The sequence below is a fragment of the Hypomesus nipponensis genome, chromosome 12 (genome assembly GCF_054491055.1).
Source record: "Hypomesus nipponensis isolate SF chromosome 12, ASM5449105v1, whole genome shotgun sequence".
NCBI classification, from domain to species: Eukaryota; Metazoa; Chordata; class Actinopteri; order Osmeriformes; family Osmeridae; genus Hypomesus; species Hypomesus nipponensis.
Window position 1 is genome coordinate 10528331 of NC_140372.1, and position 23404 is coordinate 10551734.

At 48.3% G+C, this 23404-nt stretch overlaps 2 protein-coding genes across 4 annotated transcripts in view; both read left to right on the forward strand.

The window, feature by feature from the left end:
• The first annotated feature begins 1535 nt into the window (after positions 1-1535).
• Positions 1536-9293, forward strand: LOC146261046 (MSL complex subunit 3-like). 3 transcript variants are annotated; one of them, XM_084668477.1, is made up of 13 exons: positions 1538-1766; positions 2512-2594; positions 2690-2785; positions 2961-3061; positions 3304-3404; positions 3563-3682; positions 3851-4011; positions 4128-4286; positions 4565-4869; positions 5182-5291; positions 5428-5527; positions 5792-5876; positions 8312-9293. In XM_084668477.1, the coding sequence occupies exons 1-13, from the start codon at positions 1668-1670 to the stop codon at positions 8409-8411; spliced, it is 1620 nt and encodes a 539-aa protein (XP_084524603.1). In that variant the 5' UTR covers positions 1538-1667; the 3' UTR covers positions 8412-9293. The 3 variants fall into 3 exon arrangements, with proteins under 3 accessions (XP_084524605.1, XP_084524603.1, XP_084524604.1); XM_084668478.1 differs by having other exon boundaries at positions 1540-1766; positions 4565-4854; XM_084668479.1 differs by lacking the exon at positions 8312-9293 and having other exon boundaries at positions 1536-1766; positions 5428-5606.
• A 1296-nt stretch (positions 9294-10589) lies between these two features.
• Positions 10590-23404, forward strand: part of LOC146261047 (FERM and PDZ domain-containing protein 4-like) — a 37661-nt gene continuing 24846 nt past the window's right edge. The window contains 1 exon segment of the mRNA XM_084668367.1: positions 10590-10829. Within this exon segment, the coding sequence (XP_084524493.1) occupies positions 10600-10829 (230 nt within the window). The 5' untranslated portion in view covers positions 10590-10599.

Sequence of the window (23404 nt, forward strand, 5' to 3'; positions counted from 1 at the left end):
TAAGACCATGCGTAAAAGGTTTTGAATCCAAGTAGCCTTGTTCATCAGTATGGTTATTGGGTTACTCTTTGCACGCATCTATTTCATTGATTTACTCTCTTTACTATGTATTATGTATTGTAGCACAATTCAACTTAGTTTAATTTGATTCAAGCATCAATTTGGTTATGGATTAATCTTCCATAATATTCTGTTTTGCATTAACTGGTAGACATATATCATGGTCTGAAACATTGCTAAGACCTGTTTTTTATAAATGTATCTATGTAAATATGTTTGAATACCGGGGCACAATGGGAACACATAGTCCTGCCTAGGTAGTAAAACTGACTTCAATACCAGATTTGGTGTTGCCCTTGTGAATGTATTCAGAGGTTAGGCCTTTGTGTTCTTGTACCATACAACTCACCTCAGATGAAGACTAAAAGTAAAACTGGAGTTACAACCGTGTGTGTGTGCATTTGTGTGTGAGAAAGTATGGGAAATATGAAGCACCACAGGATGCTGGGGGAGGAGTGCTCTGATAAAGAAGCTTATGAAGTAGCACGGCATGACACTGATAACAGCTCAGTCCGATTTGACCAGCCTAAAAACAGCCGGCAGAGAAGAAGAGTGTGTGTTCACGTCTGTGTGTATGTTTGAGAGAGAGAGAGAAAGCGAGAGAGAGAGAGAGAGAGAGAGAGAGAGAGAGAGAGACGAACAAAGAAAATCTATAGTGTTTTTAAAGGACTTGAAGTGCAGTGAATTGGACAGTTTGCAGTAAAGAAAGCATGTTTTGTGTGCCAGTGTAAGTGAGTGACATGTGTGAGAGGAGGGGGAGTGAGATGTGTGAGAGGAGGGGGGCAGTGTTACAGAAAACTAAAGCATGGAGGGATAGGGTTTGGGGTTCAGGGGCCTCAGCATCGGAATCAAACTTGCACATGCCTTGGGACATAGAATCTGTTGTCAGAATGACATCATAACATGTGTGCGTAAGCTCCCCCATACCTTCATGTTTAAAGCAAAATGATGTTTCAATAAAGTGAAAAGGTTTCATGTCGACTGGTCAGCTGTACTCAAATTTGTCATGCTTAGGGACATGTGCTTTTCATGAAAATATCCCCTCTATCTTGAGAGCAACATCGGTCTGTGTAGGCGACTGCTCTTTGGAGGGGTACAGTGATTAAGTCAGTGATTGTTATTGATAGCCATGGTAGAACCTCCTCTGGTCCGTTTACTTGCAGATTTAACTGTAGATTTAATTGATTTAGAAAGATTTATAAATGGAATATCAGTTAAATTGAATAGCCTATCATAGTTTGTGTCACAGTGAGGATTTAGATCTGATGTTTTTATGCTTTGGTCAATGCACAGCGAGATATGCATTCCTCTCTTTTTTGAACAATTATATCAAAATGTATGATTAACACTTTAATACATTAAAACGTGTGAAAAAGGAAGATGTGTGCTTGATTATTTTGATATTTGGCGACATCTTCTGGGCAATACATTATAGTTCGACGGTGTCCATAGAGGTCCACAGTACAATTTTCAATTGCGTTTTCGTTAGCAAGGTTGCTATCCTGTTTCCATAGTTTTCCGAAGACCCCGTGGGATACAGCCCAGTGACGAAGGGGTTAAGGAGTGGGGGTCCAGATACCTCCTCTCCTCCTCGCCATGACGAACAAATGAACTCGCGGGGAATGAAATTTAAATTCCACAAAGGAGAAAAGGTCTTGTGTTTCGAACCTGATCCAACGAAGGCCAAAGTACTGTATGATGCAAAAGTAAGTAGAGATTGTCTCTAGCTAGCCTGACTTTTTGGAATGGCTCGTGTGCAGTTTGCAGTGGTTGACTTTCAGCAACAGCCAAAAATTTTTTGCATGCAATAATAAAAAAATATTGCAAGCGAAATGTATCCCAATATATTTTCATTCGATAGCTAGCATACGTTAGCTTAGTAGCTAGATAGCTAGCTAGCTTGTCGGTGCGCATGCATTAGGCCACTTGCGTGTGCCCACTGCAAGCAGACTCGAATTGTTGGCCCAGTCAGACCGTCATCAAGCACTATGTTCATCACTACCACGAGCGCTAAGAACAACAACAGCTTCAACGAACAGGAAACGTGAAGTTGATCAGAGCAAGCCAGCAGTTGCAAGCTAAGCTGGCTAACGTCAACAAAGAAAAAATACTTGCAACATGAGCATCCAACCACACACATTGTTCCGCAAACGATTTCAATACGTTTGTGGATTACAGGCCACGACCCAATATTACTAACTTGTCGTACCGCTAACGTCTATAGGAGTATAGCTCTACTGTAGCTATAAACGTTATTAGCTATTTAGCTTAGAAAGGCTAACTAGACAAGAGCTACTGTACGTAGAGCTAGCTATTGTAATTGACATCCATCTGTATCTCATCTGTCTAGTATCATACTTGTATACAAGAAGCCTATGACATCTATGTTATTCTGTTAATTTGGTTGGTGGATGTGACCTATTAACTGACTGTTTTGATCATACGTTTCAGGTTGTTGACATTGTAATTGGTAAGGATGAGCGTGGTAAAAGAGTCTCTGAGTACCTGATTCACTTCAATGGTTGGAACCGAAGGTACATTCAGCAGCATGAAGCAATGTAATAATTGGCTAGCTACGTGTCAATAGACAGATGTGATACATAGGCTTGCGTGTTGGTTTCTGTTACAGTTGGGATCGCTGGGCTGCAGAGGACCATGTGCTCAGGGACACCGACGAAAACCGCAAATTACAGAGGAAACTGGCTCGCAAAGCTGTGGCGCGCATGTAAGTCCCAACCAAACTGTGTGGAAACATGGAAATTGCACCACGTTTACACTTTGTTACTTGCTGTGCATTCTCTAGAACCAGTCGTGTACTGGTTGGCCAGGGGACAAGCACAATGTGGGTCGATGTCCGGTTAACTTTATTGGTGACACAGGTGCCTTATTTTTGTCATCAGGAGGAGAAAGGGATGGGGGAAGAGACGTCGCTGTCTGCCTGGTGTTGAGTCAGCTCTTAAGACCCTTACTGAAGAGGAGAAGGAAGACTGTGAGGACACATGTGAGAATGGTCTAGACTCTTACTTCAGAAAGCGACATAAGCAGAATAACACGTCATGTTTTGTGGCAGGAGTAGCCTTCCAGAGGACACTTGACCTGTCAAGGTTATTAACCATAAGATGGTCAACCAGACTTAGGACCTGGATTCTACCACGTCCAGTACTTATTATGGTCAAATGGGGAAAAACGGGATAATGAACCGTCGTTACTGTAAACAATTACAATTGTTTTTTTCCCGATTAGGTTTGATTTCATCTTCAGACCACAGTGACGAGGACAATTCTGAGGACCCTGAATCTTTAAAAAGCGAGGAAAGCGACTCCTCTGAGGATTTGGACAAGATGGTAAGGTGTTGCATCCATAGTATCACAAAAGGGGGGGGGGGGGGTCTGGGATTGCATCGTTTCTACCTTTCATTTACTTTCCATCCTGTTCACTTTCAATTCTCAAGGTGGTGACTGTCTTTCTGAATGCTGTTTCCCTGAATGTGTTTCCCTATAAGGAAGAACAGGAGGCTCATGCCAAGAGGGAGGGGGAGGACAAAACCATCAATATTGACATCCCCGAAGTTCTGAAGAAGAAGCTGGAGGATGACTGTTACTACATCAACAAGAGAAAGAAGGTACAGGAAAATGCCTGTACTCAGGAACAAAACACAAAACCATGTTCATCAATTTCCCCTTTTTTCCCCCATTCTAAAGCGTTGTAAACCCCCCCCCCCCCCCCCCAAAAAAAAAACCACTGCTTCACCACCTCAGTGTCTAAATATCAGTTGATGTTCTCTCCCCAGTTAGTGAAGCTTCCATGCCAGATGAACATAGTAAACATTCTGGAATCCTACGTGAAGCACTTTGCTATTAATGCTGCCTTCTCAGCCAATGAGAGGTATCGGCATGCTCAGAGCTCCGCCCAGGCCAGCGTCAGTCCTCACTACGTTCCTCCCGAAAAAAAGTGAGTCTTCGATGCTGAGGTAGAAGGATCCATAATTGGCTCTGTACAGATACTTTTAGTGGTATTTTGTTGCCATTTTGCATATAAAGTTGTGTCCTTTTGTTTCATTTCCACAGTGAGGAGCTATGCAAGGAGATGGTGGACGGACTCCGGATCACCTTCGACTTCACCCTTCCCATGATCCTCCTCTACTCCAACGAGCATGCCCAGTTTAAGAAAGTCAGCTCCTCCAAGTTCTTCCTACCTATAAGAGACAACACCACCAGCTCCAGCAAGTAAGGCACACTTGTTCTACTTCTAACTCCTATTGATCTGAAAAGAATGTTCTCTGCAACACACATGTACTCATGTAGGTTAGATTGTAAATTATGGCTACTTATATTTTAAATTTTATTTTTTATTCCCAATATTCAACATTCCTATATGTTTAATGTATGCACCTCCCTGCCAAAGTAAATTCCTTGTTTGTGCAAACATTCACGGCGAATAAAATCCCCTCTGATTCAGATTCTACTCTCACTGACCCCACCCTCTCCCCCTGTCCGTCTGGCAGGACCCTCCGCGAACGCACCCCCAGTCCCACGGGCCACAACCCCTCGACCCCCCAGTCCACAGACAGCCAGCCTGCCCTGAGTGAGGCCTCCACAGCCACCACCCCCAAGCGCAGGCGCTGCCCCGACTCGGACGCTCCCCAGTCCCTGCGGCGCTCCACGCGCCACACCTCCGGTGGGGACCGCCTGGCGGAGGGTGGCAGTGGCAGTGCCACCGCGTCACCTCAGCCCAAACGGCGCCTGGCGGACACGCCTGCCCAGCTGCCCAAGTTCTTCCTCAATCTGGAGAAGAGTAAGAGCAGCAATGGTTTGCACACGCACACACGCACAACATAAGCCGTTGACCTTGATGTGTGATGCTGCGTCACTTCACTTTGTGCACCCTTTGTATTTGTATTCACCATGTTTGCCCAGTAGAGGGCACTCTTACACCTTTTGTCATTCCACAGTCACTGGACTTAGTAGGATGTCTGCTTTTCAATGCTTTAAACAAATGTTCTAACCGTGATGATGTGCCTAAAGTTTAGGCACATCACAGGTAGAACATTTGTTTCAGACTAGCCTCCAATGGCGCCTCGATCTCCGGAAGCTAACTGTCAACCCCCAACCCTCTCTCCAGAAACACCGGTCCACAGTGGCTCATCGTCTCCCCTGCCCCTAACGCCCAGTAAGGAGGGCAGCGGCGTGTTCTCTGGCCTGGAGAGCCGCAGGAACAACGAGCTCAACGAGGTGAGAACACCGTCTGGTTCGCCACCCCCCCCCCATTCGGTGGTCGCACCATCCGTCTGTAACAGTGCACTGCACCTCAAAAAATGTCGGCCCTGTGTTTGACTGCGTCTCGTCTTGCTGTGGCGACTGAGTGCAGGTCTTGAGCTGGAAGCTGACCCCCGACAACTACCCACAGAGTGACCAGCCCCCTCCGCCCTCCTACCTGTACGGCTCCCAGCACCTCCTCCGCCTCTTCGGTGGGTGTCCTCCGCCGCACCACCCTTCTCACCAACACACCCGGAAACCGGAAACATTCTGACGCCAAAACATGTCTTGGTATATTGGAAAAAAATAAATAAAAAGCCCTGCAAAGTCTGTGTTGAGAAAGGAGCTTTTCTAGTGCTTCAGCGTACCTCCTGCATTCTAAAGGCCAACCCTCTCCGACTGATGAAGCTGTCTGTCGAGGCCAGGCCGCAGGGAGCAGCACTAAGTAGTTCCTCTCTTGTCCCTTTTCTGGACAGTGAAGCTGCCAGAGATCCTCGGGAAGATGCACATCCCAGAGAAGAACCTCCGGGCCCTGGTCAAACACCTCGAGCTCTTCCTCAGGTATGCCCCTCCACCCTCCGCTCCCCACCCCTCGAAAACAAAACCAACCCCTGCTGGTGTTTGCCCAACGTTCCATCGATTCCCTCCAGCCTAAGGGACTGTCTCCACTCACCGAAAGCGGCTTATCTCCGCAGACTAATTCGTCGTACCTTTTGCTGTCATGATTGTCCCCCCGAAATCTCAAGTTGTCTGCTGTTCTGGATTCATCTGTCATTCAGATAGGCAAGCTCCAAACAGCAGACACAGAGGTGACCTCAGATATAGATATATATAGATATAGATATATATATATATATCTATATCTATATCTATATATATATATATATATAGATATATGAGAGAGAGAGAGAGAGAGAGAGAGAGAGAGAGAGAGAGAGAGAGATTTTATTTCTGTGTATGTGTAGAAGCAAAAGAAATATATCAAACATGCTGCCTTGAGATTCCAGTCGTCCGTAGCTTCATTATGCAGTTCTTGGTCCCCGTAGCTACATCCTCTCTAGGCTATTTGTCCACGGCACACAAAGCCTGTGTCAGCACTTTAACGACACAGTGTGCTGGGTGTCTCGTCAAGCCGAGGCGGGCTGTGCCGCTAGCTGTAGCCTAGCATGACGAGGCAGGGGGGAGGGGGGGGAGCTCATCAGTAGTGGGTGAGTTGCCACCGCCGGGACGGATCGGGTTTCAGGGAGGGAGGCAGAATAGCCTCGCTCTGGCCCGAGCTGTACGTAGTGGGCATCGATCTGCTTACACACAGAGAGAGGGAGAGAAGTCGCGCGCACACACGCTCTTCGACCAATACAGTTAACAGAGCTGTCAGTGCGCACACACACACACACACGTCGTTTCTTAACGAGTCACCCCTGAGGGGAAATTACCTTGGGGGTGTAAGCACAGCACTTTCAATATCATTAAGCAGGCACAGCCTAACTAGTATGCCAACTGTGTGTGTGTGTGTGTGTGTGTGTGTGTGTGTGTGTGTGTGTGTGTGTGTGTGTGTGTGTGTGTGTGTGTGTGTGTGTGTGTGTGTGTGTGTGTGTGTGTGTGTGTGTGTGTGTGTGTGTGTGTGTGTGTGTGTGTGTGTGAGAGAGAGAGAGAGTGTGAGACAGTCAACCAATAGGCCCAGTGTTTGTCTGCGGGGCCTGTAAGCTGCTCAGCCCCTTTACAGTCTCTTTTTTACAGCGACATAGTAAAACCCACGGGGCTGCAGGACTGGGCGGAGTGTCTGGTCCAGCGCATGCCGACCACGTTTCTTTGTTGTGAGGTTGAGGAGATCGGCTGATTGAGGCGTTATTTGTCCCCGAGGTTTGATTTAGTGTGTGTCTGGGAGGGAGGGAGGGAGGGAGGGACCACATTAAAGTGCAGAAGATGAGTGGGCGTTACACAAGCCTCTGTCTCTAATCTTTAAATCCAGCCCAACGATCTTCAGCTGGCCCCCGAACCTAAGGGATTTATTTCTTCTCCTCTAATCAAACATGTGCAGTACCCCTGGCCGGCCACCGCTGGCTGCTGTTGCACGGGCGTGTTGGTCAGCCTCTCCTGGCCTCTCCTCTGGTGTGTCTCGTGCCTCCCTCTGGCTCCAGCCAGTCTCTGCTCCCTGTCACAGGTGCCACGCCTAGCAGGTGCAAGCCTGTGTTTCCGTGGTCATGGAATGAACTCACGGAGGAGAGTGGTTTCCGGTCGAGGTTGGCGCGGTCCGCTGGGAGCCAGACACCGACCCGTTCATCTTCTCGCAGGTCTCAGAGGCGGTCCGTCCGGAGCGCTGGGCACCAGAGCCAACGAGGACGGAGAATCATTTGTTGCTCGTTAAATCACTCTTAATTTCTCCTTTGATGAGGATAATTTGTTTGCAGTCAGATTAGGAAGCCGGTGGAGCTAAGATGAGATGGCAAGATTTAGGGGATTTGGCCAGGCAGCGGATACTAAGAACATTCCGGATTATTTTCCCCTGATTAGACAGGGAGATTTTCCCTCTCCAGCTCTGCTGAGTTGGGTTTTTTAAGGCAAGTCGCTGGACAGGCTTCAGACTGGAGAGGTTCCTGGGGGGGGGGGGGGGGGGGGCGGGGGGGTTTCCTGCAGAACCCAGTTGACAAGTCCATGACAAGGGACACAGGGACTGTGATTGATGAGGGACTCGCCCCTGACATCCAGGAAACTGGAAGGGGGGCTGGGGGGGGAGGAGGAACCGTTGTTGGATGTGGGAATTTCCTGGATGACTTTGGTCACCCCCTCCCCCACTCGACATCAGGCTCAGCCACAGGCCTACGTTGTGATGTGTTCTGTACCTCAACCCTTCGCTGAAACATTTAACCCGACAACCTGAGAAGGTACTTTTCCGGCTTAAGCCTAGTGCAGCCGCGTACAAATACGAAATGGTCTCTTCAATCAAACGCGTGAGCCCTGTTGGTTCCTTTACCCCTCGTTTCTGCTCTCTTCCCTAGGTTTCTGGCCGAGTTCCACGAAGACTTTTTCCCAGAGTCCGCCTATGTGTCGGCCTCCGAGGCCCACTACAACATGAAGCACCCTCGACCTGTCTACTGAAGGGGGGCGGCTCGGCACGGCCCTGCCCCGCTCTTTTCCAGGACAGCCAGCCCTGTCCTCTCCTAGCTCGGCTTCCCCCTGTCTCTGTCCTTCCCCATGCTCCAGGCCCACAGCCTCCAGGGAGACCTTGGCCCGGGCCTTCTCCTCCTGGAGCTGAACAGGGCTGGCCCGTTTGGTTTCACCCATCAGAAGGCAGAGTTCGGCCTCAGCTTCCGATGACCACCTTTTCCCCCCTGGTGAACCTCGGCTCACGAACGACTTCACCCGCTCCCGCCCCCCCCGAGATGCGGTGATCCTGGACGCGAGCTGTTTTCCACGACGCTGCCTGTGTCCTGGGTCTGTGGGGGGGCGTTCAGGAGACGCTCTCTCTCTCTCTCCGTCCATCTGTTCCTCACTAAACAGTTGGGAGGGAGACCGTTTCAAAGCGTTGCTTACATGACTCTTGGGATTCTGAGAGCTCCCTCCTCTGATGCCACGCGTCGACGTGAGGAATGACTGCTTGTGATCCTCTTGGGTGGTTGTAAAAGGGTTTTTACATTAGCAGCGCCATGAGTCTTCTCGAGTCTGAGGACTGTTTACGTAGGACTGTGGAGTTTGGATCCCTGTATGCTTGTTTTGATTCAGTTATATTCACGACGTCAAACCTATTGTAGAAAGCACAGGCCAGTAAGCGTGTGACCTGATTATAAAATTGCGATTGGCTCGTTTGTCAGACAAAGAATGTAAAAACGATTTTGTTCACGTAGGGGTTTGTTTGTTGACTTGTTCATTAACTGCGCTTTGGAATTTCAGCACATTTATAGTTGGCCTGTCTCACAGCTGCGGTTGCACATGTAGCCCTGTCAGTACAAAAAGGTCCAAAAATAAATATTTTAATAAACATCGATTTTGGATTCTTTCATTTCATATATATTTCTAACGACAGTGTTCTGGTCCCCTTAACCCAGTGTCTCTGAGCTGGTGCACAGACTGGACCACCAGATGGGTGAAGGGGATGAGATGGGGGAGGAATATGCAGGCCTCTGCAGAGGGCTGTGTCATCCTTTATGGGCACGCGGTGTCCAGAGTCCTGCCTCTGGCTGGATCCTGCCCACCACGCTGATGTATGGGGTGCCAGAGGCCCTGCCAACACACAGTGCCAATCGCTGCTCCCTGAGGAAGCGCACACAGTTAGCACTTTACACCGGAGAGCCCTAATATGCACAGTCTGTTCTCTGAAGATGACGGGCAGAAGACAAACACTTACGATCATCTCGACTTTTGTCTGCTCGATGTTTTTTTGCAGAATTTGATTAGAGGCCCTTTGGAAATTCACTTAGGCCAGTGAAGCTTCTCTCCCAAATGATGTTTTCAGGAGTACCCAGATCATTCACCAACACCGTACATAGCATGTAAATCCCATACTGTCCTTAAACTGAACCCTCAAGTCTTGTGGTCTAATCGTTTCGATCTGCAACCGGACACCCTGCTGATCCAACACCTATAGAAGCCCCTGCAGACAGATGAGGTTAACATTTTGGGTCAAAATACCAAAATTGACGTCACATGGAGATGTAATTGACATGTTAAATTCAGGCCATGACCTTAGATATAGATGTAGTTATTCCCAGGAATTTCACCCTTAAAGGATTATTGTTCATCTCCTCAAAAGGTGTTTCAAATGGCTTTGCAGCACCTTCTCTGGAGAGAGTTCAGTCATACACTTCTATTAGTCTGAGTAGTTCACCTTAAATGAGCATTACCCACAGTTCTGTAAATGCCTTGCTGAAGCTGTCTGCTTTGTGAAGACCTCCATAGTAAAAAAAACTAGGCTCTCAGCTCCAAGGGGGTTCACTTCTGTTCTCGTAACCGGACTAAATGGGTTTAGTGGTGTGCGCTAATGCCATTTGGATGGGATGGAACCACCATGATGAAGCACTTAGAAGTGGAACCCGAGCTCCGTGCTGGGGTCCGATGCTATCGTATGGCCAACAGAGCTGGGAGTTCAGGCATCTCTCAGCCGCAGTAAATCGATTTCAGTCCCACCGTCTCGATATCCACTTACACTTGATTCGATTCGTCAAAGGGGGGTGGGATATCACCTGAAGCGGCATATATCTTCTCCTCGCACCTAACCCCTGTAACCTCTTCCGGTATCTCTCTTTATCTCCCCGTCCTCTTCCCCTCACGACCCAGTGGTTTGAGCGTCATGGATGAGGACGGACCATGGAGGGACAACATGGAGACCGACCGCAGCAGCAACGTCTCTGCGGTTAAACCCGTCAGGATAGATCTGGGCCTGTCCCAGGTCCCATCGTCATCCACCACTGGGAAGAATCCCTCGCTGAGACGAGACCGGCATGTAGAAGAGACCTCCCTTCTCTCCAGTGGGAGTGAGTCGGCTGTGGACGCTGAATGGCAGGAGCCAGAACAAGAACAGTAAGTACACGTGGCTTTTGTTAGGACTTGAAAGACATTCCATTCAGAAATCAACCCGCAGCTGGGCTAAGCTTGAAATGTTCAGCTTTAGGATTGTGCCCGGGACCTATCGGGGGCAATGGAGGTTGCGTATGGAGAAGAAAAATAAAAAGAAGCCTTCCTCCAGTGCACCTTGCTTGACTCCATCCAGATAGCACAGCTACCGCAGGACCCTCTTGATCCGCGAGGCTTAGATCAGCCCTCTCCCAGGGTATCGCTTCCAAATCCCCAGTGGGCTTTAAACGCTGCTGCCCGACCACCAAAGCTTTTACCGCACAGCGGGACACGCACACACAGAAGACTGTGGTGTCGGCGGGGGGGGGGTGGGGGCGGGGTCTGTGGGTGAATCAACACATCGACAGGGGTCAGACAGTAAGTGTCCCTGCGGTGTCAGGCAAACAAAACAAACCATGGGATTTGGATTTCAGCCCGGCTGCGGTGTTAATGGCATCTGGTGAGCTTTACTACATGACGTTCAATATCTCCAAAGATATAGTCGATAATAATTCTATAGGTGTAAAAGTGCTGAAAATAGGCTGTATGGATGGATATTTTAACGCGTGAAAGCTTTTTAGACATACAGTCGAAGAGACCTCTATCTAATCTAGTTTTGTTGGAAGCTCACCTTTCATGTGAAAGCAGACCATTATCTTGACTCTGGGCGAGAAGGAGGGAAGCAGGAAAATCTATAACAAAACAGGATCCAGGAAAATGGGAGAATGACTGGAATCCATCGCTTGATGCTATGCTTGAAGCTGGTCCCCCCTTGAGCAAATGTTTATTCAAACCGTCTCGGTCTCATCTTGTCTGGCTGCAGATCTGGAGTCAGTGATCACCATTAATGGAGGCGTTGGTGGGGAGGGGGAAGGGGGAGGGGGGGGAGCCACACGTCGCTGGGGTCTAGATATCCCATACATCACCCTCACGCTCGCTGTATTCATCATCACTGGCCTATAGGAGCCCCAGGGAGTTCCTGCTTGTGTACAGAGAGGACGCCCGAGGCTGGGATGATGTTGGTGTTTTTGCGTCGCAGGGCACTGCTGTTCATTAGATCATCCGTAATGTAAACGTGAACGATCCCTCCGAGGGTGGATGGGACAAAGTAGACGTATAATGTTGTTCTGTGTCACGACATAGAGGGACTCAGAGCGTATGTGGCTGTTTTGACGATGCAGATCTGACGAGGCTTTGAGCATAGCCTTCGTGTGAACTGTTAGCTCTGGTGTATTTGCATCTTTTTTACCCTCAGCATTGACCACCTTTTGACTGGCACATTGATTTAAGCCAGGGGTGTCTAATGTGTGACAGTGGTTGATGGATGGATTCAAACAGTATCTTGTTCGGGGGTTGATAATAGACAGGAGGCTGTAGTCCTTTTGAGAGCGGATCTACAAGGATCGATTCAGTCATTGATCTATTTTATCCTCTTAAAAGTCTCCTCTCATTGCGGGGAAGTTACGACGTTCAACACACTTTCGCTAAGCTTACCCTTTTCTTAGTGTCACTGTTTCTCAATGTTGCTTACTTAATGGATCTTTCTCTTTCTTCATTGTTTTTTCTCTCTCTCTCTCTCTCTCTCTCTCTCTCTCTCTCTCTCTCTCTCTCTCTCTCTCTCTCTCTCTGTCTTGGTCTCTCTCTCACATACACACATAAACATGCTCTGCTCCATTTCTTTCAATCGCTGAGCCTGTTCATCTCTCTTGTGTGCTCTCCCTATCCTCTCTCATTCCGTCCCAGTCCCATTCATTCACAGGCATTCAAACACGCGCGCACGCACCCACCCTTGTTTAATCAGCTCGCTTTGTACATGTTGTCGAACTGGAGCGGATGATGTGACCGAGTAGTTTTCAAAGAGATAAAGACGACTTGTCGTCTGAAACCAAGCGGAGGGGAAACAGTTAATGTTCTTTGCGCCTGTATTTAAAGTCTAAAGAGGTTACGTTGGTCAGGAAAACTTAAATCTGATTGGGCCATCTGGAGTTTGCCTGCTGGCAGGGATCATCCAGGTGAAGTGCTCTCCAGATGTGTGGATGGAGACTGCCTTGCCGCCCGTCCTCGCCGTCTCACACCGCTAACACCCGAGATTCCCCCCCCCCCCCCACCACCACTATCCTAACCCCCCCACCCTCCCGTAAACCGGATTTGGTTGCCCTCCGGTGTTTTCGTGATAGTGGCTTACTTCTTCCTTTGACCTCCTCGTGGAGTCGTTTTGCTTTGGATGTTGTCGGATTGTGCCCTTGTGACGGCGGGCATAGGGATCTGAGCACGCGGTCTGCAGGATGGTACACTGAGTCACTCATGAGGTAGGCATCCCTCCTCTCTTTTTGCCTCCCACTATCGCTGCAAATGTTCCTTTAAGTGTGTCTCATCTTCAACAGTGAACAGGGAGTGTGCCCTTGTTGTTTACAGCCATGCAAGCTATAAACTGCATTTAGGATGGGAAAGGGAATTTTCTCATGCTGTCTGTGTATGTTTTTACCACAAATATGTTGATATATTGAGAAAATGTCAGCAATAGAACAGGTGAAGATCAGTAAACAGTCATTAACCTTTGAAGATGGATGACCGATGACGTTGTCCCCATTGTTTATGGAGTCTGATTGTCCCCAGTCTGCCATGAGGCACAGTACCCTCTGTTAGCATTAAGCTAACACAAGCCCACTGTCCTCCTCAGCAACCAAACACACACACACACACACACACACTCATGAATTAAAACATTTATGAGCACATTCTCAAACTAAGACAAACACGCATGCATGTACAGTATGAGTTTAATAGAACTGCTGTGGTTCTCAGCCTCAGCGACTCGGCCCTAGAGGGGCTTGGGCCAATGTCACATAAAGCTAGAAGTGTACCACAGCCTGATTGATAGTATTGGTCAACATTGAGTCTAGTGACACCAGACAACACTGCCACGAAGGATCTGTGAGGGGTCGAACTAAAACCGGATCTCATGAAGGAGGCACACCTTCCCCTCCACACTCCCTCACGCTTGCATTATCATCCGGAAGCAATTCCTATTTATCAGGAAATGAGAGTAGGAATGATGTACAGTAAGAAATCGCTTTCCCTTTAACACATTTACCACAGGTACGAAGAAGAACTTTGAAACTGTGGAAAGATTTGGTGAAGTGTGAAATGAGTTCTTTCATGAATCTTAAACCATCAGCTCGGCCTTATTGGGTAGAACTAGCAGGAACGTTGCACAGAGTAGGTGGTTATTTTGAATTGCCATTGATCCACATTTACCACTGGGACCAGATCTTTACTCTGTCTATGTTATTAGACCTGAATGTCAGATCAAGAATAGGGAGATAAGGAGATGGAACAGGTTAGGGGCTGCCAAGTAAGAACACATTCAGCCAGGGTAGTCAAAGACTCGAATGGAACTGGATGAAGCCAACCTTGCATTTCATAACAGCTCAGCTTAAAAGGAGATGCACAGCATCTGTCCAAGCCCTCTTAGTGGGTAAGTACACCGATATCACTCACAAGAAACATCTTAGCACATCAGATCAACATGTGCCAGAAACAAAAGGTTCCGAACTCATATCCTGTTGGTGAGTTTTCCTGTGATTGTCCCTCATCCAACTGCTTCCAAGAAAGGCCTATAAAACTCTGGCTGGTTGATTGACTGGAGACATAGGTCGTCATTAACTAGGATATAGGCCAAACCTGTGAAATCTCGGATGGCTGCTTTCCCAGACCAAGCCACATTACGTAAAGTGGGCTCATGGTAATAATAAGTGGATGAATCATAATAGCTTTTACTTACAATACTCTTCGTTTTTTTTCCCTAGTAAACAGCAACCCCCCCCCCCCCACCCCCTACACCCACCCCTGTTACGTAAGGCATAGAGATTCCAGATGCCACGGAGGTCCCGGTCATTTGGTGAACATTCAACACCACGTGGAGCGGGAAATTGTTCTGAGCTGTCTTAAAACGGGAGATGTGTTCATTCAAGGTCCAAAGCTCTCTAGCGGGTGAGAAGCTCTCCTTCGTAAAGAATCGAGGCACAGTGAGTAGCACTCAAAGAACCAGGCCAATTATCTGCAGCCCAGTTTGTACACGTCCCCTTGGCGTGCCACTTAGATTGCATGTCCACGATGACAGCACGGATTGAGAGATTGCTCACGGGATCAATATATGGCGCCGTGGCCACATCCACAATTGGGTTGGGTGCCTGCGATTGAAAAGAACTTGCTGCCCCTAGATCACGGGACATTGCACATTACTGACAGCCAACACGGGCGGGATGACACGGGAGAGGGACACCGCGGTGACCTTGTGATTGTGTAGGTTATACATGGGTACAGTAGCCAATACCAAAGCCACCCTGCTAATCCCACTGGGATTAAAACTGCTGTGTTCAGTCATTCTATGCACCCCATCTCCAGACGGGCATTCGAGCACAGCCAAGCCAAGTACAGGACAAGCACAGTTAATCGTGATCTGCCCTCCAGGCCAGCTCGAGGTGATCCAGTCAACTGCTGGGAACCGGAGGCACCCGTCATGTGACCCTATGATTCATGTTTAAGTTAACCGATACTGTTGACCTCGATATCCTTGAGGGCAATCATGCCATTAACGTGATCGCGCCCATGTACACCCGCATGCTGAATCCATATTGGAATTGGCAGGCGCCCGTGTTTTTATCACACACAGAGGACTGGCCTAATCGTGTGGCCATGAGACCAGCTGTCCATGTCTACCTCTCTGTTGTGCCCTCTTACCGTCAGCATGGCGTCTCTGGTGTCGCCTCATGTCTGTTTATCCATTGACCACCCTCCGTGGGTTTGTGTGTGTGTGTGTGTGTGTGTGTGTGTGTGTATTGTTCTTGTGTCAACCCCTCCATCACACTCCCAACACACCCAAGATCTCATTTCCCTCTTCTCCTCATTGTTCTATTATCATATTCTCTCCCCTCTTATCTCCCTCTCTCTCTTTCTTTCTCTCTATCTCTCTCTCTTTCTCTTTAAGCACTGGCCTGGAATGTGATGATGTTGTGTCATTATTCAGGATGGGGGATGCACTCTCACAGTCTCCCCAAGGGCACTGGCCCCTAACTTGCACAGCATGACACTGTGTGTGTGTGAGTGTGTGCATGTGTGTGAGCGTGTGCGAGTGTGTGTGTGTCTGTGTGAACGGTTTATCCCGGCTAGCCCAGATGCCCCAGCTAAACCCATCACCAGCAGTGCAGAGCGCCGAGTGCTAAGCTGGAACATTTGGCACTGAGCTGAGATGCAATAGGGAGGCAAGCACACACACAAACACACACACACACACACAAAAACAGAGTTTCATTTTTGTTGTCGTTGGTCTGAAAGAGAGGCAAGGGAAGTGGATCAGTGGGGATACTCAGGGAGAGGGACAGGAGCTCTTTCCCCACACTCGGAGCCTCTGGCGGGCTGGAGTGTCCGTCGGAAGGGATGGACGAGAGCGATGATGAACTGGGGGTCTTCACTGTCATCCAGTGAGTACACTGATCCATCGGCACACATGGCAGCATGGATAGCTGTAGCGCTCTTTGTCCGGGGACTGCCTTTTTGGCCAGTGGTCTGAGATCTAAACTCTGTATGATGTGCATGGCACCTCTGTGTGTTCCATTGACTCTGTAGAACGGACAATTTGTATCTAGATATTGTTTTACATATTGTTGCTGTTCTTGTTTGGATGTGAGGCAATCCTAAAGCACGTCCTTTAGGGATTGCCTGTATACTTTGTTTGTTTTTTGGCATAGCTGTACTGGGTGAAAGAGTTTGGTGGGAATGTACGCTTGCCTGGACATGCTTCTGACGGAATCCGTCCTTCTCTTAGTAGCCTAGCACATGTGTCCAGTGTGCCGTTTATATTCATACGTCAGTTATATTCATTCAACAGTTTTCCGCGGGTAACATTTTTGCAGTGATCCAAACTGAGCTAGACCAAAGTATGTGTATTCAAGGTTCTCATTTCTGGTCCTGAGCTAAGATATACGGCAGTGCCAGAAACTTCAGGAAATCTCTGGCATTGGTGGACATTCAGGCTGTCACCACAGCTTGCCAGAGTGGCATAATAAGTGGATTGTATTGATGAATAACAACATTCAGTGCCTGCATGCTTACCGTATTGAAATCTAAAGGCGAATGACAACAGTAATGGGCTGTCATCAGTCTAAAATGTGGCACCCATTAGGGGAGGAGAAGGTCCCCAACAACAACTTAACAATCTGCGCAGAGAGGAAAACGGGGACGTGTGTGTGCGTGTGTGCGTGCGTGTGTGTGTGTGTGAGACCTCGCATGTGTGAGTGTGTGTCGGGAGAGGTTCAGAAGTGGTGTTGGAGGGGGCCGATTGGATCCTGTGTGACGCAACAGTTGTGTTTGTGTCGGGTTATGCGACTTGCCGTCGGCCATGAGTTCCAAGTGCAAGTCAAAGCCTTAACGCTTCATGATCATCCGTCGTCCTTTCTTTAGATCCCGGGGTTGATCATCATTAGTCATAATGAGATGTGTTGCCAGTGCCTCTGAAGCTGGCTTCATGGCACATGGCTAGTCAATGACGTAAGCCGCGGTTGCCATTCCACAAGAATGTCCCAGCGTTGTAATTACGGCTCACACTTGTGATAGTCTCATGGACCAGCGGCTTTAGCCGGGCAGCAGGGAGCAGGGGTGAGGCCAGGGGTGACTTCACAGGGCCAGAGACCTTTAGAGGAAGGATTAAGGTTACAATGATGGTTTGAAGATATCAGGGGCTTTTGTTTTGCTCTAACAATGACGTAACTTGTGTTTGCTTAAAGACAGCACTGCGTTTTCATCACATAACCCGGCTTGACATTAAAGGCCATTACAGATGTATGTGAGTTTTATGAGGAACATATAGATTGGAACTTGAATAGGCTTTATGATTATAGCAAGCTATGATGATTATAGATAGGTTGTCCGTTGGGTTGATTAACATGCGAGAGGATTTTCTATATGCAGTGCATACTAGTGTAGCATGACTGTCTGTGTTATGCAATGCTTTGACAAAGACTAGCCAGGACACACCAGAGCTCATGGTCGTCGGACTGCGGGGGAGATTGAGAGAGCGTAGATCGCGTAGCATTGCGTGGGATTACCACGATTGGGTGAGGGGGTCATTTACCATGAAACATGTGGCCCAGAAACTGGACAAATGAATTTGTGTGTGTATGCGTGTGCGTGTATTGTCATCATGTCTTAGGCGCTCACAAGCCTATTCCTTTTTTTCCCCCATCCCCCTCGTTGCCCGAACTGTAGCAATACAGCTTAAAGTTAGATGTTCTGGATTCACAGAATGATTAAAACACAAACTGATAATTAAAAAAAACGTATTCCTTTAATATCAGCAAACCCGTTTGTTACCGTGTGCTGATGTTGCAACACAGAGCTAAGGACCTGGCTGTCATTCATAGAGGTACACCCTCTATGAATAAGGGGGGGGGGATGAAGGCTGGTGCATTGTGGGATACGTTTGAGTTGTTGTGCGGCCGGGCAGATGGCCATAACGGTCAGGCCCGATTGCTTTTACTTGGAGAGGCTTTGACTCTCACTGTGAGGATTCTCACTGTGTCACACACAGTGTCTCTGACCTCACGTCTCTCAGCCTCTCTCACGCCTCTGGTCCTGCACTGGGCATCCCTCCTGGTCCACACACACCCCAGCAGAAGTGCTGACCGCCGACTGACCACGTATCGACCGCGGAGGACCACAGAGACGCTGAGAGCGTGCTCCGTCAGGGCTGTCGATAGGAGGGGTGGCTGGAGAGGTGCCGGCTGTGTCAGCGTGTTTGTTTGCGCGGCTTGTTTGACAAGGGGTTGGTCTTTGTGTCGCTTGGTTGGGCCCGTGCTAATCCTTACAATGAACAACACGATAGCTGCATGGTCGCGCAGGCCCGATACGGTCCCTAAGGTTCTGCATGAAAGAACATGACATGGATTACTCTCTCTCCACTCCCCAACAGAACGTGTCAGCATTCGCTAGTCAGTCCACCATATAGGTGACCAATTCAATCCTATTCCAATCCAATTAGGAAGCGTCCTCCCTGTGGGCATGAAGATGGACCCCCCCCCCCCACCGCCTCGGGGAGGACCCTGACTAAACGTTCAGTCGATTCAAATCACGAGTCAATTGAACCCGCTGGATCGAGTAGATGACAGCGGATCTCATCCAATCGGTGGCTCCCTCACGGGGGGGGGGGGGGGGAGAGAGAAATGACCACGTTCCACCCGGTCTGTCTAGTGCGCCGCACAGCGCAGATGGGGCTGGGTTAGGCAGTCAATCCCACAATGCACATCATATGGGTGGTGGTGGTGGTGAGGGGGTGGGGTGGGGGGTTAAGGTCCCACGGTAACAGCCTTACATTAAGAGGATGTTTGGCGTCAGTGCCGGGCTTACAGTGGGAGTGTGCGCGGCATCCTAATGGGTCCACTTGACGCGCTAAGTGGAGATTTACTCTGTGAGTCTAGCCCGGGGTCCCTGGTTTCACCCCACGGTGCCCTTTCATGAGAGGCAGATTTGTGGTGGTTTGCTCTGGACAGCCCAGACCCATGGCCTGGAATGCCTCCGTGACACCAGGCGATGCCTCAGCCTCGCATTTGCATACAGCGGTATTTACTTCCATTCCCGGCGGCCTCGTTAGAGACCTTATGCGTGTCCAGGCATTAGAGAGTCCAGGCATAGAGATATTCCGAGTTATGCTTACAACGGTAATCTAGCATGTCGGATTGTTTGAGTTGTTGTTGTATGGTTTCAATTTGTTTTCTCACTCTCAATTTAATAGGTTAAAGATAATCCCCGATTAACCACCCTCAGGTTTTAGTATGGCATCATAACATGTTTAGAGAAATACTTCCCAGCCAGGCCGAGGCTTGTGTGGCTGGAATCGGCGCGCTGTGAGGGAGCAGAGCTCTGACCGAATATCTGGCCCTGAATACAGAGAATGTGTGTTTACAGGGTTCACACATCTGACATTCAGAATATTGGTCTAGGATCAGGATGATAAAAGAATCTCCAGAGCGCTGGCATACAGCCTCGGGTTCTCTCAGTATTCAGGGAATGTCAGCGCACACTCACACACACACACACTCACAGAGGCGCACACACACACTCACAGAGACACACACACACAGAGGCACACACACACACAGAGGCACACACACACGCACACAAATACACTCACACTTTGGGTCTCTGCTTTTCCTTCAATGCATTTCAATGCCTTCGTTAACTGTGTGTGTGTGTGTGTGTGCGTTCGGGTGTATGGGCGTGTGTGTGTGTGTGTGTTCGGGTGTATGGGCGTGTGTGTGTGTGTGTGTGACGTGGGGTTCCAGGCAGACTGCTTTCATACAGTGCGTGAGGGGGAGGGGGGGTGGAAGTGATGAATAGCTATGGTTGAGAGCTCTGTAGTATCTGAACGTGCCACATGGAGCTTCTTTGCTGAAGAGGCCATTTAGTATTCTGACAGCAGCCATATGCTGAGTCCATGCCACAGTTTGCATCCCTGCCATAGACAAAGGCACAGTGGGGAAACAGCTTCAGCACTGGTGATGAGGCTAAGATGCAGTACGTAGCATTTGCAACTCAAGGGGGAACCGGAAAATTGGATCTCAAAACCTTTGGATGACTTGACTCTGTACCATCACTCATCAGAAGCTATTCTCCTGTGCTCAAGCTTCAGACGCAACAACACCGTGATATCTTGGCATAGTAGAGTGCATCATGGCCCAAGGTACAATGGGGATTGTCAGTTTAAGCTCCTCAATTCTGCTGCGTCGCAGACGTGCAACCTACGCAATGAGACGTGTCTGTGACGCGAGTCTGTCTGTGTCTGTGACCGAGTGCGGGAGGCCTCCCAAACCGACGTGAGACAGGAGAAGATGGTCGCTCTTTGCTGACTCACTGTGAGGCTCGGCACAGCAAGGCCCACTTTACAGAACCTCTCATCCCAGTGTGACATCACTCTTCAGTTTGCTGACCGTTCTCAAACCAATTTGTTTATTTTGAAGCTTTCTTTGCGTACCATGACATTGCACTCAACACAGAATGCACAGCAGTCTTTCGCTTTTCTCTCTCATTCTGTCAGCCCTTATCTCCCTCTCTCTCTCTCCCTCTCTCTCCCTCTTTCTCGCTCACTCTCTTTCTCTCTCTCTCTTCCTCCTCCATTCCATAAATTGGCTTCTATTATATCTGTCAATCTATATTTACTTATCTTACTCTATTTCTCTCCCTCTCTCTGTCTCTCTCTGTCTCTCTCTCTCACTACCTCCATCCCTCCCTCTCTGAAAGGACGGCTGTGTTGTCTGGGGGATTATGCCCACTGATAAGGAGAGAAATTGCTGCTTGGATTATGGGAGATGGGGAATGCAAATCTATGATCTTATTGTTTAGACAGCACACAGAAGCCAGCAGTTTATCCCCCATAATTACTGGGAGGGGGGTTGACAGCAAAGCTGTGTAGGGTCATAGGGCAAATAGAAGTGGGGGTTATTATATTCGGGTAATACTAAAGATACCTGTCAATGAAATGTCTAGGCACATAGATACGAAACATTGACTAGACTGGACACTGTGGTTTGAAAGGCACCCTCCCACCCTTCTGTCTAGCGAATCAACACTTGAGATGTTATTCCCCAATCCATCTCTCAGTCACACTCGCTAGTCTGCTCGCTCACCGGCCAGCTCGAGTGTCATACTACATAAACATGCCAGTAGTGGTTCTGTGGTGTCAGTAAGGCACCCCATTCATCATGGGATCATAGGTGAGAGGGAGCGGGCAGACAGCGATATTACAATCCAATCCAGCTGTCATGACAAACTCGCTGGTGGATGAACAGCACGCCGGGGCTGAAGCGACCGGGTTAGTGCTCATTATCCTCGCCACCGTGGCGGTGACGACTCGATGTGAGTCATATTATATACAGCCGTCTTGGGTCGTTGGGAAGCACGGCGAACAGACAATGGAAGCGCTAGATTGATTGAAGGGAGTCAGTGATTCATACTGGTGACGTCTCTGTCAATACCGCTCCGTATTTATAGACTTACTGTCATCATGTCTATGATGCTGCAACAAAATGACAGTCTTCTTGGCTTTATAATCCTATCTAGTTATTTGTTCTTTTTGTAAAACAATTTTTAATAGTCGGTTAAACAATACTCAGGACTGTCCACTCAATGTGTGTTGTGTTCGTGGAGCAGTTGAGTTTCTCTGGATGTTACTTTTATAAATACAGTCAACATAGTTCAGTTTACAAGGCAACGGGCGCCTCACCCCTGAACGAGTCACTGACACTGAAGCTGAACACTTACAGGGCCTGACCTCCAACTGGGACAAGCCTGGCTGTTTACACACACAGGATGGACTGTCTCCTCCTTCGCACACGTCGCTGATGTCTTGCGATGCCTCTGCAGATGTGGAGCTCCCACACTTTCATTTCACGTCATCAAGAATTTGTTTAGCGGACGCTTGAATCCAACGCGATGTACAGAAGGGAGGGGAATCTGAACGTGAGGCCTCTTGATCTGCAGGCAAATGCACCTTCTGCTGAGCTACCCACCCCACACTCTCACAACGTCTCATGACACAACACACATGAACTTTTTTGTGCGGTTTAAAATTGTTCCTTGGATGTAGGCTGTCACGGTGTATTCTAAACTTTCTTTGATTCGTTTGTATCTGAATCGTTTTATTTAAACAATGTTGGGCATTTTGCGAATGATATTTCATGAAAAATATCCGCAAATATTTCAATACTAATACTTCTTCTTTGCATTGATAAAGAGGAATAATTTTAGAGTCAAAACTGACCTGACGTCTCTCCATCACACTTTGCCCACAAGAAGACCTAGCTGTCGAAAAGACTTTGTCATTCTGGGGGATCGCCATTCTGAATGAACCAGTGAATGACCTAGTAGAAAGATAAGCAATGTACCTGACTAACATGAGATGAAAAACAAGGAAAAGGCTTCGATGTGTTTGTCTCCCGCTTATCACTTCAAGCTTCATCTTTGAAAGCTGTTGGCACAAGGACCCCATGGGCACGTTCCTCAAATAAATAGAGTGCTCTGCAGAAAGGCCGGCGTCCTCATCAAAGATAAATGTGATATAAAAGAGTCTCTTTCCCGGATCAAAGCTGTGTCCTGCCTGCACTGCCTGATGGGAAAAGCTTCTGTTCTCCAGCCCTATAGGGTTGAAGATACTGCAACTCTCACTAATCATTTCACTTCAAATCATTCAATACAAATGACTTAAACCTCCACCTTGGAAATAGTGTTTAGTACAACATATTTACCTTAGTGTCACATAGTTCCATGTCGTGTAGACATGGGTTGCGGATCATATTGTCCTTCACTTGGAAAATAAGGTTTTTGTTTTCCATCTTATTCATCTTGTTTCTGGCTACACAAAATGACCCCAAAACTATGTTTGTTTTGGCACTGGGGAGATAAGATTTGACATCTGGGGAAATGAACCGTTTATGTAATGGACACAATCTAGACAGATAACAAACCTTTTCCCAAACAATTGTTCTGGTAAC

Coding starts and splice junctions, on each gene's coding strand:
- LOC146261046 (XM_084668477.1), top strand. CDS start 1,668: ATGAACTCGCGGGGAATGAAATTTAAATTCCACAAAGGAGAAAAGGTC. Junction 2,786..2,960: donor CGCAAAGCTGTGGCGCGCAT/GTAAGTCCCAAC, acceptor TTTTGTCATCAG/GAGGAGAAAGGGATGGGGGA. Junction 4,012..4,127: donor TACGTTCCTCCCGAAAAAAA/GTGAGTCTTCGA, acceptor TCATTTCCACAG/TGAGGAGCTATGCAAGGAGA.